The sequence below is a fragment of the Staurois parvus genome, unplaced genomic scaffold, assembly GCF_062004578.1.
Source record: "Staurois parvus isolate SC_StPar_1 unplaced genomic scaffold, SC_StPar_1.0 ptg000136l, whole genome shotgun sequence".
Classification (NCBI taxonomy): Eukaryota; Metazoa; Chordata; class Amphibia; order Anura; family Ranidae; genus Staurois; species Staurois parvus.
The window spans coordinates 802,823-822,158 of record NW_028317932.1 but is presented as its reverse complement, the minus strand read 5'-3'; the positions used below and the strand labels follow the sequence as shown (position 1 = coordinate 822,158).

Genomic DNA, 19,336 nt, shown 5'->3' with positions numbered 1-19,336 from the left:
AAAGTATAACTAGAGGCAAAACTTTTTTTTTAGTTTTGGATAGAGTGCAGAAGGATTAGGACCCCTGTCAGTTTGTAATTCTGTTTGTGCCTCCGTTAGGGAGATTCACCCTCTCTACTTGTCCTGTTTACCATTATCATTGAAAGTGAAAGTAAAAGAAAATCCCAAATTTTGGGTTGTACTCAGAAAAGTAATAGAGGGAATATCCTCAAACAGGGACGCTAGTTCTGGTGACCTGGGGGTCCCAAAGAAATTCCCTTAATTAGCAGGGCTTTCCTCTCACTTCCTCTTTGGCTATGGGACAGGAAGTGAAGGGAAATCTCCACAATGGGACAGAAATGGCGAAAAAAAAATCTGACAGAGGTTATAACCCTCCTTTACTCTATCCAACATGAAAAAAAAGTTTTGCCTATAGTTCTACTTTAGCTACCAAAAGTGTAATAGTAAACTGCATATCTATAGCCTCTATGTTATTGCATTTGTTATTTTTGGGCTCATGCAGACTGGCGGCCAGACTGCAGCGTTCAGATGCAGCTAAACTCTTCATATGAATGTGGCAGCACCCTGGGTTATGGCCATATACAGGCTGTGTCCAGTTTGTGTGTGGCCAGAACCACCGTCCCTGAACACAAACTTTCAGCATCATGGGCTGGTTAGAATCCCCATTCACCTGTACCCTCTGGTATGATCAGCTACATGCCTACAGCAGCAGTGCCAGCCATTGATTTGTACAAGATACAAATCTTTTCATGCAATCTGTGTGCATGGGGCTAGTTTCTTTGCCAGCAAGAACTGCTAAATGAGCCCTTGGAAAGCCAGTGTAAAGGTAAAGTAGTGATGTAAAAGAAACAAAAAAAACGTGTTTAAAGCAAATTGTACCTTCCAAAAAAACTAAACAGTTTAAAGCTGAATTCCAGGATAAGAAAATATTGTCTAAATATGAGACATTAATTTTGCAACTTTAATCTTGGTGTGCTTTATGTATTTCTATCAGATCTGTACAGTAATCCAGTGTAAGGGGTGTCTCTGTGCAGGAGATTCTTGTAATAAAGACCAATCACTGCTGTTCTCTGTCCTTGTGCAGGGTCACTGGTCTTGTATCCACCCCTCCTGTAATTTTCTCCAGGCAGCCCACAGTGGGCGGGGCCTGTGGAGCCCCTCCCACAGCTCTGAATAGTCTACAATGATGTCACCGCTACTTTTACAAGGTAATAATGTGGTTTGAAAGGCATTAACTTTGACTTTAAATTATCTATCTATGGAATTTTATTATACCCATGCATGGGTGTATTTGTTGTTATGCAACTTCTCTCTCAAAAATGAATAAATATTATTGGAAAAGAAAATACTAAACCCTGCAAACTCTTACTTTTTTGATTGGTTTATTAATCAGCGGCAGTACAAGTTCTGTGCCACAGGCAGCAGAGAGAACTGCTGCAGTTTGTGGCTATTTCTCTACAACAAACCATTAGGACCCCCTCCCACCCAGGGGCAGACTGACCATTTGGAAACTCGGGCACTGCCCGAGGGCCCGGGATCAGTGGGGGGCCCCATGAGATGCCCCTGGTACCTTTTTCATAGGCTTTTTTGAGTTTGGGCAAAGACACAGGGGCCCCATGATCCCATATTGCCCGGGGGCCCCATGAGTTGTCAGTCCGCCCCTGGCTAAAAGCCTATGTGTACATGGACACATAGGCTTTTATGGAGTTGAAATTAGGAGCTAAAAGCCAAAAGCTCCTAACTCAAGTTGAGGAGCTGCTCGTGTACATGGGGTCTTATTATCTGCTGGCTCACAGAAGACAACATGTACCGTACATTACCTTACACTCATCACCCTCCTCCTCAAAAAATTCCTCACAAGATCTTGAGGGGGGAGACCTTTTTTTTCCATTTTTCCCATATTGGTGTAATGTCATACAGAGCATGTGCGAGATGGGGCACATGCCATCATCGGTAAGCCGATGATTGGATGAGTTGGATATCATGCCATCACCACACTGCCTCTTCACCTCACGCAATTGGAGAATGCTATTCATTCACTGAGAAAATTCAAAATGTTCTTTGAATGGCGCCTGTGCCAAGCAAGCAACCTATTGTGTTCACTAGGCAGCATGATCCCCTATTGCCCAGGAGCCCCATGAGTTGTCAGTCCACCCACCCCTGCACTTGGTCACAGCTAGAGCTTTGTAATCATAAAAGCTCATGCTCACTGCTGATTGGAAAGCCTTAACTGTGACTCAGCAGATGACATGTCGGACCACCGCAGAGTGACTGCTGCTTCCACACAGGCAGCAAGGGTCCTCTCTACAGCATGCTTTTGCCACAAACTTTATACTGCTTCTCAATGTGATTTATAAGCAGTCCCTTAATGATTTATGGTTCAGTTGGGCAATAATTTCTTGCATAATAATTGTCCATCGTCTACAAGTGTCAGAGGTGTGTCCTTTGCCTACATAGTGCACTAAAAGGTGCCCCTCCCAGTCATCTCAGAAAGTTGGAATGTATGGGGATGTCAGGGTGCTTCTATTTCTGACCACTCCTGAGAATGCTAATTACCTGCCTCTTTGCTGACAAATTAGTTTCAATGATTTCTGAATCACTGATGCAGAACAAGTATGCAGCTGAGAAGAGTCTTTACCTGCATACTTCTGGGTCAGTGAATCAAAGCATTAAAGCAGGAGGATCAACATGACAGCTAACATTTTCAATAGGAGAGGCTCAGCTTCTGTGTGCTTCTTGTCAGGGCCAGTATAGTAATGAGAAAAGCTGCAGCCTTGGCAGCCCTTTATAGCCCATCGAAAGTATCTCACTAAAGATTCAAACTCTAATGTACCGGATTTCACTTGCAGAGACATCAGTTTTCATGCGCCCTTTAATTAGTTTTATACATGTTGCAGATTCCTGCGCAAAAAAAATCTGCACATGATACTAGTGTTGTGGTCTGAACAGGGCACATCGAGAACAATTGATTTTGTTGTGCCCTTGTTGAACGTGTGCAGAAAAACGACACCCCTGCACCATGGTGTGAATGAAACCTAAATTTGAGTATTTACAAAAGGAGAAACATATCTATTGTGTAACAGACACATAGACATCCCTTTGTGCTGTTCATGCTGCACTGATGGGTAGGAAGGTTATAAGAAGCTTCTTGTCTGATACCATCACTCTTTCTTGCACATGGGCGCTTTTGGGCATGCAGCATAATATACAGTTGTGCTCAAAAGTTTGCATACCCTGGCAGAAATTGTGAAATTTTGGCATTGATATTGAAAATATGATTGATCATGCCAAAAAATGCTCTATTGAAGGATGATGATCATATAAAGCCATTTATTATCAAATAGTTGTTTGGCTCTTTTTTAAATCATAATGATAACAGAAATCACCCAAATGGCCCTGATCAAAAGCTTGCATACCCTGGAATGTTTGGCCTTGGTACAGACACACAAAGTGACACACACGGGTTAAAATGCCAATTAGAGATTAATGTCCCACATCGGTGGCTTTTTAAATTGCAATTCGTGTCAGTGTATAAATAGTCAATGAGTTTGTTAGCTCTTATGTGGAAGAACTGACTAGGCTAGATACTAAGCCATGGGGATCAGAAAATAACTGTCAAAACTCCTGCGTAACAAGGTAATAGAACTTTATAAAGCTGGAAAAGGACATAAAAACATGTGCAAAGCCTTGAATATGCCAATCAGTACTGTTAAATCACCTATTAAGAAGTGGAAATTTCAGGGATCTCTTGATACCAAGCCAAGGTCAGGTAGACCAAGAAAGTTTGCAGCCATAACTGCCAGAAGAATTGTTCAGGATACAAAGAAAAACTCAAAGGCAACCTTAAAAGAAATACCGGCTGCTATGGAAAAAGATGGCGTGGTTGTTTTTAAGAGTACAATATGGTGATACTTGAACAAAAATTAGCTGTTTGGTCGAGGTGCCAAAAAGAAGCTTTTACTGCACCAATGCCACAAAAAAGCCCAGTTACAATATGCCTGACAACACCTTAACATGCCTAACCGGGCTTTCTTGTGTCATTGATGCAGTAAAGGCTTCTTTCTGGCATCTGGACCATGCAGCTCATTTTTGTTGAAGTGTCATCATATTGTGCTCCTTAAAAACAACCACACTGTCTTTTTCCAGAGCAGCCTGTATTTTTCTTGTTGTTACCTATGGGTTTCCCTTTTTATCCCGAACAATTCTTCTGGCAGTTGTGGCTGCAATCTTTTTGGTCTACCTGTACTTGGCTTGGTATCAAGAGGTCCCTGAATTTTCTACTTCTTAGTGGAAGTGATGACTGGCATATTCAAGGCTTTGGACATCTTTTTATGTCCTTTTCCATCTTTATAAAGTTCCATTACCTTGTTACGCAGGACTTTTGAGAGTTCTTTTCTGATCCCCATGGCTCAGTATCTAGCCTAGTCAGTGCTTCCACATAAGAGCTAACAAGCTCATTGACTATTTATACACTGACACTAATTGCAATTTAAAAAGCCACCGATGTGGGACATAAACCTCTAATTGGCATTTTAACCCGTGTGTGTCACCTTGTGTGTCTGTACCAAGGCCAAACATTCCAGGGTATAGAAACTTTTGATCAGGGCCATTTGGGTGATTTCTGTTATCATTATGAATTAAAAAGGAGCCAAACAGCTATGTGACAACAAATGGCTTCATATGATCATCATCCTTCAATAGAAAGAGCATTTTTTGGCATGATCAGTCATATTTTCAATATCGATGCCAAAATTTCACAATTTCTGCCAGGGTATGCAAACCTTTGAGCACAACTGTACATATACAGGCATATTTCCACTCCCCGGATACACAGCTGCTTTGTATGGTCATGTATAATTAAAAATGGCTGTGCGCGGTTGTAGATGTTGTTGCCTGTAAGCTCCCATGTGCATGAGCCATAAAGGAAAAACCTTTAGAAAGGAATGCTGCCTCTATACCTAGGAGCAAGAAGTACACAATGTGCTAAAGAAAGGACACTGGCTGAAAAAAAGGTGAGAGCAAAGAGCAGGAAATCAGAAGAGATGGAGAGAAGAACATAAAAAGATGCGAGCCCTCACTCATTGTGGTATTGTGAAACCTTTCACCCTAGCTTTGCCTTAGGACACTTTAGGACTTTTTGAACTCTAGCAACATCCCTGTTCTTGGCTTCTCTTCAGCTGCCAATAGTGAAGAGAAGTAGCTGCTGTAGGCTCCCATACTGAAGCCTGGAAACGGAAGAGGCTTTTCCCCATTCCCATGTGACAGTGGGGGGAGCCTGAGTTGTCAGTCCCTGAAAATCAATGCTGTCATGTGGAAGAAGGAGAGATCACATGCCCCCCAACACCCAATAATACTGGGTATGTAGATGATTTTGCTGCTTTACTCTGCATAGGTACAGCATAGATTTACTTGAAGATTCAGACTAAGCATTTCAGTTAAATCTGAACTCCAGGAACTCCAGGAAATACACAAAAACACCCTTGCAGTGCCCCCCCCCCCCCCAAGGGTTAAATGCTTGTTATGTCTAGGAGGTAGAAAAATAAGATGTAATACTAACATATTACTGGCTTCAGCTGCCTTTAGGCTCGCCCTCTTCTCTCTGACACTAAAGGTTGTGGATGGACCCTCGCCGTCCTCATGTGTAATACAGGACTATTTATTCTGTATTGTACCTCATGACATGTGTAATCATCAGCCATAGTGCCTTACAGAAAAGGTTTTTGTGGACCAGTTGCCTATCAAGGAGGAAGCCTCCCATAGGGGGTAAATGTATGTACTACAGCTTATTCCACCACCCCTAAACATAAAGCTGGACTCTGAAAACAATATTGGGGCATTAGTCAGGTACTCATAAAGTACCAATAAAACTAGTGATATGTGTCCCACTTGGGGCTGCTTTGTTCTTGAAAACTATTAGATTCATGCACCCCCTGATGTAAGTGTTGTAAGTATTGAACTTCTGCCACTGAAACTGATAGTCAGGACTCAAGCAGAGCAAGTAGTTCACTTTACTCCTCTTTTCAAAGAACACAAGGCATTCTGTGGTTGGACAAGGGGAGATTGTGACATTTGTGTTCCCCTTGTCCAATCACAGAACTGCTTGTATTCTTTGACAAGAACACAAGATGTTTTATTAATGAAGGGGCTTCAGAGTGAATGACTTGCTGTTATCACTGTGCTCCTGCCATGACTGTCAATTACAGAGGCAAAAATGTAGCACTTACATCATTATCAGGGGATGCATCAGGGTGGGTCACACATCAGTAGAGGAGTAGCTAATATAGCTAAAGCCACGATATTGTTTGTGGTCAGAGATCAGCTTTAATGTAACCCTTGCACTGCAGAGGAAAAGGTCACTCTAAGAATTTTTTTTTGGTGTAATTCCTGGAGATCAGCTTTAATGAGCATGTGCACAGCGTGGGGGGGCCACTGTAAGGATGTTGTTTGTGTAATTCCTCCAGATCAGCTTCAATGAGCATGTGCACAGCGTGGGGGGCCACTGTAAGGATGTTTTTTGTGTAATTCCTGGAGATCAGCTTCAATGAGCATGTGCACAGCGTGGGGGGCCACTGTAAGGATTTTTTTGGTGTAATTCCTGGAGTTCAGCTTTAATGAGCATGTGCACAGCGTGGGGGGCCACTGTAAGGATTTTTTTGGTGTAATTCCTGGAGTTCAGCTTTAATGAGCATGTGCACAGCGTGGGGGGCCACTGTAAGGATGTTTTTTGTGTAATTCCTGGAGTTCAGCTTTAATTTAGGCTGGTTTTATTCTGCTTTTCAGCATAAAAAAACACCATTGTACCTAATGTTGCAATGTAGCACTGTTACAATATTTTAGACATTGTTGCTTTTTGCCTATCACTCCAGACAACCTATTTTTTTCTCCCTATGGTGGAATGTCCTTTACAAATAGTTCTCTTTAATGTCAGACATAATAGTGTTCCTGGGAGTTTAGGAAGGGAGAGTTGCACACAGCACCATCTAGTGTTTTAGAACAGGTTCTGCATTGAAATACTTTTTCACAACCCATCAATAAAGTCTTATAATTACTAGCTAAAATACACTAGCATCAATAGCAGAGCCATCCAATGGGCCTGAGTTTTGGGTCTAATATATAAAAAATGGCCATAGGCATTTAAAGCATATTGATGTTAAATGCTAAAATGCGCATCTGTCTATGATTTTCATTCCTTAATGGACCAAATGCAATGAACAAAGGCCTCCACATGGCTCTGACTTCAGAGCTTGGATATAATCCTGCCAGGGGCGGACTGACAACTCATGGGGCCCCTGGGCAATAGGGGATCATGGGGCCCCTGTGTCCTTGCCCAAACTCAAAAAAGCCTATGAAAAAGGTACCAGGGGCATCTCATGGGGCCCCCTACTGACCCCGGGCCCTTGGGCAGTGCCCAAGTTTCCAAATGGTCAGTCCACCCCTGAATCCTGCCTTTTCACTATCCAATGAAATGCCTCAACCACAAATACAAGGGCATCACATTGGGTAGTAGGACAGAAGTGGGTATGCTCCAGCTCAGAGCCATATCTTTCATAACAGAGTTTAGCCATGTCTACAGAATGCTGGGCCACACAAAGGGAAATGGCAGGTATGTGCAGGGACTGTATGGAACCCTGTTTTAGGTGTTGAGGTTACTTAGATGACTTTATTTGGAGGATCACTTTTAAAGCTAAAGTTTAGTACAGAAAAAAAAGGGGGGGGGGGAGAGATGGGCATCAGGAGATACAGCACCAGTGTACTATTGTTCCTCTGTTTAATAATGTGCCCCACCACACCAAAAGTTAATAGCTATAAGGGTCTTGAACACTGAAATCTGGATTGCTACAGCAATTAGAAGCCAGCAAAATGTAGGATACACATCATTAAAAGGTACAGTGGTACTGTATGCCCAAACGCTGGTATATGCAGTGTCTGTACTCATTGTATCTCTTTTCTTTTTTTTTTGTTATTCTTCTGGAGTAATTTCTTATACAGGGATTATAATTTTATTAGTCAATGATACAAAGAGCTGATGACACATAAAATGGGAAAAACACCAATTTAAAGAGCTGTATACTCACTGTCTTTGAGGTAGCACTGTGGGTTAATGACAGCAGGGAGGACTTCATCACAGTCGCAGGTAGGTGCGGTACTGAAAACCTCTGGCCTGTGTCCGGTGGTGAGGAGAATGAGCGAAGTCTAGCCTCTAGCCTTTCTGGCTCATGTTTGTATGATTCCAGGGGAAAATTGGGCTGCTTGGTCACTTGTGTGGGAGTGGATGGGGAGGATGACAGTCCCGAGGCTGCAAAATAAAAGAGCCATCATTTAAACAATAGTGAATAAGCATGAAAATATCCTCTTCCTTGCATGAGTGTCGCGTGTACCATTAAAAGTATAATTGCATTTAGGGGCCCATTTATAAAGCAGGGGTCTAACTGCAACAATACCACTACTCTATAAAAATCAGCTCTAACACATTGAGTCCTCATGCACACTGGACATTTTTACAGCTGCTGTTTTTGGCTTTTGATGTTTTTTCTACCGCTAGTAAACACCCCAGCATGTTATCCTATGTGTCCATGCACACATAGACTGTAATCAACGTTTTGTGACACGGGCGTTTTTTGCCTGGCAAAAAAAACACAGGACTAGTGGGTTTCTAGAGGAGTTTTTTAGCTGTAAAAACGCTCTAACACTGAAAAATGCAATAAAACACCGCAAACCGGCATTTTGGGACGTTTTTATGACCAAAAAAAAGGTTTAAAAAAGCTAAAAACTGCAAATGCGGCAAAACGCCACTAAACGCTAATGCAAAAACGCTTACAAAAAGCTGAAAAACTCACGTTTTTAACGTGACTTTACACAGCTAACATTACCACCGTTATCAAAACGTCCCGTGTGCATGAGGACTTAAAAAACGCTAGAACATTCACACAGCCATTGTGAATTATTCCCATACTTATCCTAATTTGTTTATTTCCTATGATTGCCTTTTCATCTAGTGCTCCCAGTACAGTATTTTCCAGACTGAGGGATTTCAGAAAATATTACATTATGGGGACTAAATGAAGCTGACCATCATAGGAGATACACATATTAGACAAAATAAAGGAATTATTTGTGCAAATGCTTGTGACATTTGTACAGCAATTCTTTTAACAAATAGACCCCTATGGATTCTCTCTAATGAAGATGAATTCCCCAACTTTGTGGTCAGCAGTCTCTAGGTTCTGTGTTTATACTGTATTCTGCTCTGCTGTGAAGAAGCTGCTCCTGGCCACCAATACAGAATACAGATTTGGAGACATGAGACTTATGCAGGCCATAGACAGGTCAAACATCGGCTGATTTTTCGAACGGTAAATGAAAAATCAGTCGTTCATTCGGCCGACGTTACCACCGAGTAAAAAAAGTTCACCCCATATCTTCTGTCCCTTGCAGGTCACTGCTCACGATTTGTTATCGTTAAAATGATCGGCCGATCTTTTTTTTCCCCCGACAAAATCGGCCGATTTTCAAACCGTCTATGGCCAGCATAAGCCTGCTATGGGCTAGAATAGCAGCCCATCTCATCAAAGCAGAGTAGGGTGTCAAAAGGTAAAAAAGGAAACTATGGGGATTATTTACTAAAACTGGAGCATGCAAAATCTGGTGCAACTCTGCATAGAAACCACAAAAATCAGCTTCCAGGTTTTATTTCCAAATCTTAATTGAACAGGCTGAGATTAGAAGCTGACTATGCACAGCTGCACCAAATTCTGAGTGCTCCAATTTTATTGAATCTCCCCCTATAGGTCAATTAGACAGTAAAAGGATTAATCTTCAGCACAGGTAGACCATACATTGTAGCCTGATTATTATAACTAATAATCAGGCTACAACCAGTAACACTGCTAAGCATCACGTGTATTTAAACTGACCATATAATATGCTGTACTGCAATTTTGGAAAAACATCCATCCCTTCTGTGAAAGAATACTTAGTGCTTCTTTTTCAACAAATACACTTGAAAATGCATGTATTAACATCTACTGCCATGCATACATAGATATACTGCAAAAATCTGCACCCAATTTTCTTAAATGGTCAATAATTGTAAGAAGATCTGTCCAGGGGCACTCATGATATATAATATTTTATATTGCAAAACTTCAACCACTAAAAGCATTTAAAAACCTTTGGCCAAGGACTTTTTGTGCAGGTTGTACTCTTATTCAAGGTTTGCTGTGGTGCATTGGTAGCTCATTCAAAATGATTAAATTTTGCATAGCGCGTTAAATTAATTTTAAACCCAGACAGTTTTTCCACATCTCAAGGCTAGGACACACCACCAGCAATTGGTTCATAGAGGAAGCGCTTAGTAGAAAAAGGGGACCATACACGCTGTGGTGACAACAGTGTAGAGGTTCTATGAGCCTGCGGATTGTTGCCACCTGGCCAGATTAGGTAATTAATCTATAAAAAAACTGAATAAAGAAACAAAGGGCATACAGATAATAGAAAAGGTTTTACTTCAGTTTTCTTTTTGAGGTTTATTAACACTTGACACTAACATGTGTGCAATAATGTACTGCTATATTGTAAACCTGGACCAGGGCGATGTGCAAAAAAATGCAGCCAACAGGACTTTTCCACAATGCCTTGCCAAATACCACTTGCCTGAGAATGGGTCCCATCGAAAACAATTCACTTTATTATGTCAATGCATTTTAACTGCATAAGAAAATTGTCATTATTTTTATTATAATATTTGAGTAAACCTATGAGTATAAAAACATGGAAGCTGCCATTGCTACCTTGTTTTTAAAAGAGTAAGCTCCAGGACATTGTGAGCTCCAAGGAGCAGAGCCCTCCTATCCCTCTTGTATTGAACTGAATTGTTGCTGTATTGTCTCCCGTTATATTGTAAAGCACTGAGCAAACTGTTGGCGCCATATAAATCCTGTATAATATAATACGGACAATCAACACGATCCTGGCTTCAATACCTAGTGCATCACTGACCTGGACACATTTAGGACTAGAGTTTAGTCTTTTTTGATTTCACCAACCATATGCTTAGGCTGTTACATACAGTATATTGTGGCAGAATGTGTTTATTTCAAGATCAACTAAGCAGAATTACAAATACAGTATTTGGCAAAGCAAAACAGTTCACACTTATGTTTTTCAAGTGTGTATTTCATCATCTAGTTTTTGTTTTAGTATGTCAGCATATAGGAAGCCTGATTGTGACTACAAATTTGCTATCACATATACAAGGAAAGTACCAATTCTATTTACTGAGCAAAGAAGGCCAGGATGTCAAGAGTTTTTTTGGGCTATTTTCCATTATTTTGAGTGGAGAGGAACGTCATAATTGTAACTGACCTTTCATTAAATTACAGAAGGCATTTCTCATTTATTTTTCCACTGAACACTGCTACAGACTCTCCATTGTTGTAGAAGGAATGTTTTCCTAGATGCTGAGGAAGATAATTAGCTGGAGGACTCAGATTCCTCTATTTGTAACTTGTAAATGCCGGGGTCACTGCAAAAAGCCACTAAAATAATGACAGCCCCAAAACCGCACGGTATTTGTGCACTACTCCCCCTCCTCCGCCGGCCCCCCAGAGTTGCCAGCATGTGTGGTGTACCACTAATTAATTCTGGTCAAAATATAAAAATCTAAAATAAACACTTTCAACCATACAGATCTCCTTTCAAATGCAGTCAACTGCTGCTGCATTCTTGGTGATGCTATACTGTAAACTACCACTTATTTATTTGTAGTTTAATTTATTTTATTTGTACAAAAATACAGGCACTTATACTGAAGCAGGAGCACTAGCAGCAGGCATGAGCATATAAAGCGGAGTTCCACTCAAAAGCGGAAGCTCAACTTATTTTCCCCCTCCCTCCCTGCACTGCCATATTTGGCACCTTTTGGGGGGGGAACGGATACCTGTTTTTGACAGGTACCCACTCCCACCTCCGGCTCAGTTCGCTGTGGCAAATTGAGCCGGAAGTTCGGCCCCCTCCTCCCTCCCGCAGTCTCCTGGGAACTTTCACAGGTTCCAGAAGACTGCCTGACCAATCGCACATGAGCAGTGGGTACCCGACTGTGAAGCCGCAAGCTGGTGCCCAAAGCTGAGATGCTGGCACTGTGGAGGAGAGAAGGGGAGAAGGGACAGCGCGCGTGAGAAAATTGTTGCACTCTGGGACAGGTAAGTGTGCGTTTATTAAAAGTCAGCAGCTACAGTTCTTGCAGCTGCTAACTTTTAATAAACACAAAAACATCTGGAACTCCGCTTTAAAGTGAATCTGTACTCTCTTTTACACTAAAGTAAACAATTTTGCTTAAGAACAGATGAACACTAATATCCAGAAAAAAAGGCTCCTGTGCGCCTCCCTGATTTAGTTTCATTGCTACTGAGACATGGCTAAGCTCCACCAATTGTTACCCCCAATGTCCAATGAGAAAGCCTTCGCTGGCCACTGGGGCAATCTTTTTGGACCGTGGAATGATAGTTAGCACAGAAGGTCTGCTGAGATCCAGAAAAGTCAGTAACAAAATAAGAGTTCATGCAGACAGGTGCTTTTGCCAAGCAGCTTCATGCACACAAATGAAAAATGTAGCATTTGATGAGAAAAGGCTGTGACTGATCTGTTCTGCCTGCTGTTCAATGTACTATAATAAGGCAAGCTGTGACCAAAGAAACACAGCACAACACAAAAAGAAATCAAGCACAGCCTCTAAAGTGTCATGTATACTGCTCAATTGAAGTTGATGAGATTTTACTGAATTGAATTTGACTGATACTGTATGCTGCCATGTATTACATGTTTGTTCTTGGGTCTAGTTCCACTTTAACTCTGGATCATATATTTGTGTATTAGTTGAAAGTAGCTTTGACGTAGAACTGCTGCTGAAACCTCCCACTGTGAGCTGCAGTTCCTGAGTGGGGGAGTGTGAGAGGCATAAATGAAGGAGGATCTAGCTCAGTTAAGGAAGATAAAGGAAGTTCTTTTGTTTTTTTTTTACTGTGTGAGACGTGCTCCACAAAGTAACTGGATTTGATACTTGTTTAGACTGTCATTCCTGAGCCTTTAGCTGTATGTTATGAATCCTGATTGGCCTTTTATCAAGCTGCCTGTCACTTGAGCAGGATACTAGGCTGGTGATGTCATACATCCCTTTAATATTGGGTCTCCACAAAGCAAACTGCCTTAGCAATCCCCCTCTCGACTCTTCCCTGGTTTCTGACAAGAGGTCCCCCAAGCCTCAAATCTCACCCTACAATAGGAGAGATCTGGCACATATGTTCTAAAGTATTTAACGCAAACAGATTTCCTGACTCTAAAACAATAAGGGGCGTTTCAGGCGAGACATTTTATAAGAACAGGTCATTGGCCCTCCCGGACACATCTGTTTCTGGATCCCATATTTTCCAATCTTACCTTCTGGAGCAAACTTCAACTTTCCCATTTCCAAACCTCCCTACCTAAGGCCTCTTCTTTTTCTTGCAGTTTTACATAATTTTACCAGCCATAACTCTGATGTATCACCTACTCATTTCTCCTTTGATGGTATTATACCCCCAGTAGGATTCACAAGATATTTCCGCAGTGCATAGGGGACATGCTGGAGATGCGGACATGCAGGAGATATGCTTCATGTTTTTTTGGATGTGCAGTAAGCTTCTAAATTTTTGGTCAGCATGCTCCGATCACTATTTCCCTTGACAGCAAACAACATTCGACGATACCCCGATTATGGCGATTGAACTCGATCTTGCTGAAAAACCAAGACTACAAGCAACAAATAATTGATGGACACAGGACATTTTTTGAATTTAATGATAACCCTGATATATCCATAACCACTTTGTGGTCAACCTATAAGGCATACATGAGAGGTATTCTGATACAACTAAACGCTCGCATCAACAAAAACAGAACCCAACAAATAGATAATCTCTTAACCTCAATCAAAACAAATGAGGAAAAAAACAAAAAATCACAAGACCCAACAATCTCTTCATCCCTGACAGCAGATAGAAATAAATTAAGATCCCTTCTACTCTACAAATATGATCTAAATCTCCAAAAAATTAAAGCGAAATTCTACTCACTAGGTAACAAAGCCAGCTCGTTGTTAGCCAAATTGGTAAAACAAAAACGGCTGAAATCCAAAATAGCCTCAATTAAACACCTATCTACGAATACCCTAAACACAAACCCATAACGCCTTCACAGAATATTACCAAAACCTATATAACCTTAAAAACGACCCTGACACCATTCAACCAACAACCACCTCCATACAACAATTTCTCCAAATGACCAATCTCCCTCAACTATCCTCAGACCAACTTGACACCATTTCTACCCCAATATCACCCAAAGAAATAGAAACGACCATTAAAACACTCCCAATTAACAAATCACCAGGAAACGACGGATACACTAACGAATACTATAAACACCTTTCCACAGACTTATCACCACACCTGACCAAACTCTTCAATCATGCCGCCACCACAGGCTCATTCCCCAAAGACATGTTTCAATCCATCATAACAACTATACTAAAACCTGGCAAAGACCCCCAACTTGTCCAAAACTACAGGTCAATTTCGTTACTCAATACCGACATAAAACTGTACGTGAAAATCATATTCCGAAGAATTCTCCCTTACCACCCCACCCTTATTCACCCAGACCAAGTAGGTTTCATACCAGGTCGCCAAGCAACCGATGCTACCAGAAGAATTATCTCCCTCCTACACAACCTAGAAAGTACCAAGAGCCCCTCCTTATTCCTATCTCTAGACGTAGAGAAAGCATTCGACCGGATACATTGGCAATTCACGCAACTCACTCTTCAAAAATTCGGCATCACAGGTTGGATGCTGAACGCCATCTTGTCATTATATTCACAGCCATCTGCTAGAGTACTGACAGATGGCACATTATCTGACCCCTTTGACATCTCAAATGGTACAAGACAAGGCTGCCCACTCTCCCCGATAATTTTTACACTCCTTATTGAACCCCTAGCATCCAAACTCAGAGCGGACCGTTCATTTACAGGAATCACACACCTCAACATGGAACACAAAATTAGCCTATTTACGGACGATATTATATTAATGGTGACCATCCCAAAAAAATCCCTCAAAAGGATTCGCACACACCTATATACTTACTCAACAGTCTCATATTACAAACTTAACGAACCCAAATCTTCCATACTTAACCTTCACATCTCATCCCAACTCCAAACCCAACTAGCCAAACAATTCCCTTTTTTATGGGAAACGAACAACATTCCTTACTTAGGAATCAGACTCACACTGACTACAGACCAACTATACACAGCAAATCATAAAATTTTGCTTGAAACTATCCTCCGAGAACTAAACATTTTACGCACTTCAGAACTCTCCAAACTTGGCCGAGTGGCAACTCTGAAAATGTACATCTTACCCAAAATCTTATACATATTCCGCACACTCCCCATACCAATCCCTAATTCATTCTTTTCTAGCCTACAAACAATCCTCACAACGTTCCTATGGAACTCGAAAAAAACAAGATGTACCACCAACCTCTTAATACGCCCTACAGCTAAAGAAGGAGCAGGACTCCAACACCTCAAGTCATATTACACAGCCACTCTTTTAGACCAATTATATTTCTGGTGGAACCCATCAGAAGAAAAAATTTGGTCCATAATGGAAACCCTCCCTTTTCAACCACTTAAGCCCCAAAATATAATCCTGACTCCACCGACCAAATGAATAGAACCCCAACTAAAACACCCCTGCATTCAAGCCTCCCTACAAGCTTGGTGGGACCTCCTTTCCACTAAATTTAAAGACATTAAACATATACCTACTCCAACCAATATACTACACCTTCTCATTCCCTCGCTAGACTTATCGCAATGGACAAAACAAGGGATAACCAATATAACAGACCTCTATATCAATCAATCTATATGCCCCTTCCAAATTCTCCAAACCAATTATAATCTCCCTACTACTGAAAACTTTATATACCTAAGAATTTCTCACTGAACAATTATTACCTACTCTTTGCCGCCAAAATTAACATTACTAGATTATGGAACACAAATAATACCCCCTCAATCACTTCATTAATTACAGACCTTAACACCCAATGTGAAATGGAAAAAATATCCGCAATTAATACTTCTTCCTATCACAAATTTAATAACCAATGGACTCGATGGCTAAACCACCCAAAATGCTCTGTACAATCCTGATGAAACTTTATTAGTTGAATTACCGCCCAAACCAAGACTGGTATTTCCTCAATTACCCAGTTATATTCCTCCTCCCCCAATCCTTTCCTCCCCCACCCCCCCACCAAAACCTCCCTAACAACCCAACTCCCCACCAAGGTTCATCATACCTATATGATGATATTGCTAAACAAGATCTATACCTCCACCTACCATTGGGTGGAATAACAACAAAAATGTTGAACTATATATCATTTAATGTAATACTGTATGAATGAACCATATCGCACTTCCTTGTTTTTCTCTGAAAAATTTAATAAAAATATTGAAACATAAATTTTTGGTCAGAGATTTGCTGCACAATCCACAGATTTACAGATCAGGAGATCCTTTGACACCTTGTCTCTGTTACACCATCATGAGATTCCAAGTGAGACGTATAGATGCTCTATTGTCCCACTCCTGGTGAGTGCAGCAAAAAGTTGTATCACAATTTTCTGAAAATTAATGGAAGATCTAATTGCAAAAAGAAGAGGCATGCATGAGAAATTTCTGAAAAAAATGGTTCTATTGTCTATTGGCTTGAATTTGTTTACTCCTCTGCTTATTTATCTTACTAGGCTGAACCCAAACTTAATAGTACTTACAGAGTACTACACGGTTATTCGTAACTTGGAGGCAGGAGAACCCCCCCCCCACACACACACACACACACACACACACACACAGTACTAACACTTGGGCCTTCCACCTTCTGTGTGTAATTTACCTCCATAGCAGCCCCAGTGCTAACCTCATTCCTCCCACTCTCCTTCCCTCCAACACCTCTCTGCTTTCAGGGGGATTTATCTCTCCAACCTCCCTACCTTTTTCTCCCCTCCCTTTTCCCCCCTTTTTTCTCTAAGGCGAGGCAACTTCAAGTAACATGCTGCATGTGGTACTGGACTCGGTCTCTCCTTAGATCTGTACAACCCTGCTAGACCAGGTAATTGGCTATGATGGAATTCTATTGTAAAACTGTCACTTTGCTCATTCCATTATACTCAGAAGTCCTTTGCTACTTTCAGGTTTACCACTGTTGCATATGGCCTCTGTACTTTGGTTATTGGTTTTGATAAAGAATTGGAAAAAAAAAGAATAAAAAAGAATCCTGGTTGATGGCCATTGTATACTCGTACTGGTGTTAATGCATTGTTTCTTCTTTTCAGGTGAATTGCACATCATGTGTTGGCACCCATTGCACCATAACAGTCCTATGTATGATATATACAGTTGTGGCAAATATGAGCAAATATGATACAATGCATATTGTCAGGATGTAAACATTTAACAAAATCTTGTTTGAGTGGTTTGGAGATTTCCTCAAAACACCTTTGTTTCTACCTGCTGCCTCCGTAGTCAGGCTATAGAAAACTCCATAATGTTGACCAGACAGTTGATATATTTCATGAAAAAGTCAAAGGTCTTTTACAGAGTCTGATCACCCATGAATGAATGATTTTGTGTACTGCTGGGGTATGCAATATGTACAGAACTTGAGCACTTAGTACCATCCTCCTAGTGAACTTAGATACTGAAATAACATGCTTACATTTAACACTTTCTCTACACATTTGACTTCATAAAGCAAATTTTGTATCATAGCTACAGAACACCAAGAAAATTATCTCGGTGGAGATTAATTATAGATGTGACTGCTTGTTTATGCTAGTTCTGTTGCTATAATTTGCCAGGATTCCATCTAACATCCTGGAGCTAATGTATAACTGTAATCTGTTTGCGTTACTTAACACTGGAATTGTAAGCAGGAACTAGTGTCAGAAGGACTTAAAAACAGCTATAAAATTATTTTATGAATATATAAAACACACCAATTTAGAAATTGGCATGTGCAAGCAGATCATTTTTGGCAAAGAAGTTTCTCAACTTCAGATCCAGAAAGGGTAGCTTCTAATCAATATGGGTTTAATCAAATATAGAAAAAAGTTGGAAATTTTTCCATGATCAAGGCAATGAAAAAATCATAATTTATATAGATCTGATAAATATGAATAATAATGGTGTTGTCTATATAGACCAGACAAATATTCCTTCTATTTTTTGTCTTGACGAATAAAGCCAGAATTTTGACAGCTACCGAGGTTTGTCTTTTGCAGCCAGACTTTTGTTTTGAAATTTGAAATTCTCCTCATTTCCTTTTTTACATCTTTTATCATATTCTTTGTAAGTTCGAATGATGAAAGTGTTCCATTTTTTTAATTTTCAAATGCACTTTCCTTATTGCTAATGGAATTTAAATCTTTTTATTTAAAATAGTTTTTTTTGTAATTTTGGAATCTATAAAAAGGGCATAACTTAACTTACAATTTTAGCAAGTTTCACCTGCTGGTCAATGCTTCAATACATTAGTCTAATATAGCCTTTTTACACCTTTTTACCCTGGAGGAACCCTTGTAAGAACATTCAGATTTCAGGGAACCCCTGCTGAGAATTATTTTATCTACTGCTTTTAATACATTAGTGTGATCAGTACTAGTTGTACAAAGTTTTAAATACAATTATAAAGAATGTGACATATCTAGTGCATTTGACAAGCAGAGTCACTTTACTACACCCTTTTGCTCCAAACAATATTAATCGTAATAAAGAAATGATAACAATGGGCAAAATTTAAATACAGACTGTGAAAGTGTAGTTTGCCTTACACTGTTGGTCAGAGGATAAGTGCCCCCTTACACTGGTTGTGAGTGAAGACATGCCCCCTTACAACGTTGATCAGTATACAGATCCCTGACATTGAAGAAATGCCCCATTCCGTTGCTTGCCAATGCGGTGACCCCTTACAATGGTGGTCAGTGTTGTAACCCCTTACATTTGTGGCTAGTGTAGTGCCTCCTTACATTGGCTGTGAGTTGAAAATCCCCTTTACTTTGGCAATCAATGTAGAAGTGTTCCCTTACATCACATGTCAGTGGAAAATTGTCCCCTAATATTGTGTTATTACATAGTGGTCATTGCAGAAAGGAAATCAATCAACCGCTTCCCAAAGAACCCTGGTTGAGAAAGCCTGGCCTAATAAATGTATGTCCC

At 40.6% G+C, this 19,336-nt stretch overlaps 1 protein-coding gene across 5 annotated transcripts in view; it reads right to left on the bottom strand.

The window, feature by feature from the left end:
- PRKAG2 (protein kinase AMP-activated non-catalytic subunit gamma 2) overlaps nt 1-19,336 on the bottom strand; it is a 431,449-nt gene that overhangs the window by 129,867 nt on the left and 282,246 nt on the right. For all 5 annotated transcript variants that reach the window (XM_089673113.1, XM_089673115.1, XM_089673114.1 and 2 more), the window contains one exon: nt 8,076-8,296. In XM_089673113.1, coding sequence (XP_089529239.1) covers nt 8,076-8,296 — 221 coding nt within the window. The remainder of the gene's footprint in view (nt 1-8,075; nt 8,297-19,336) is intronic.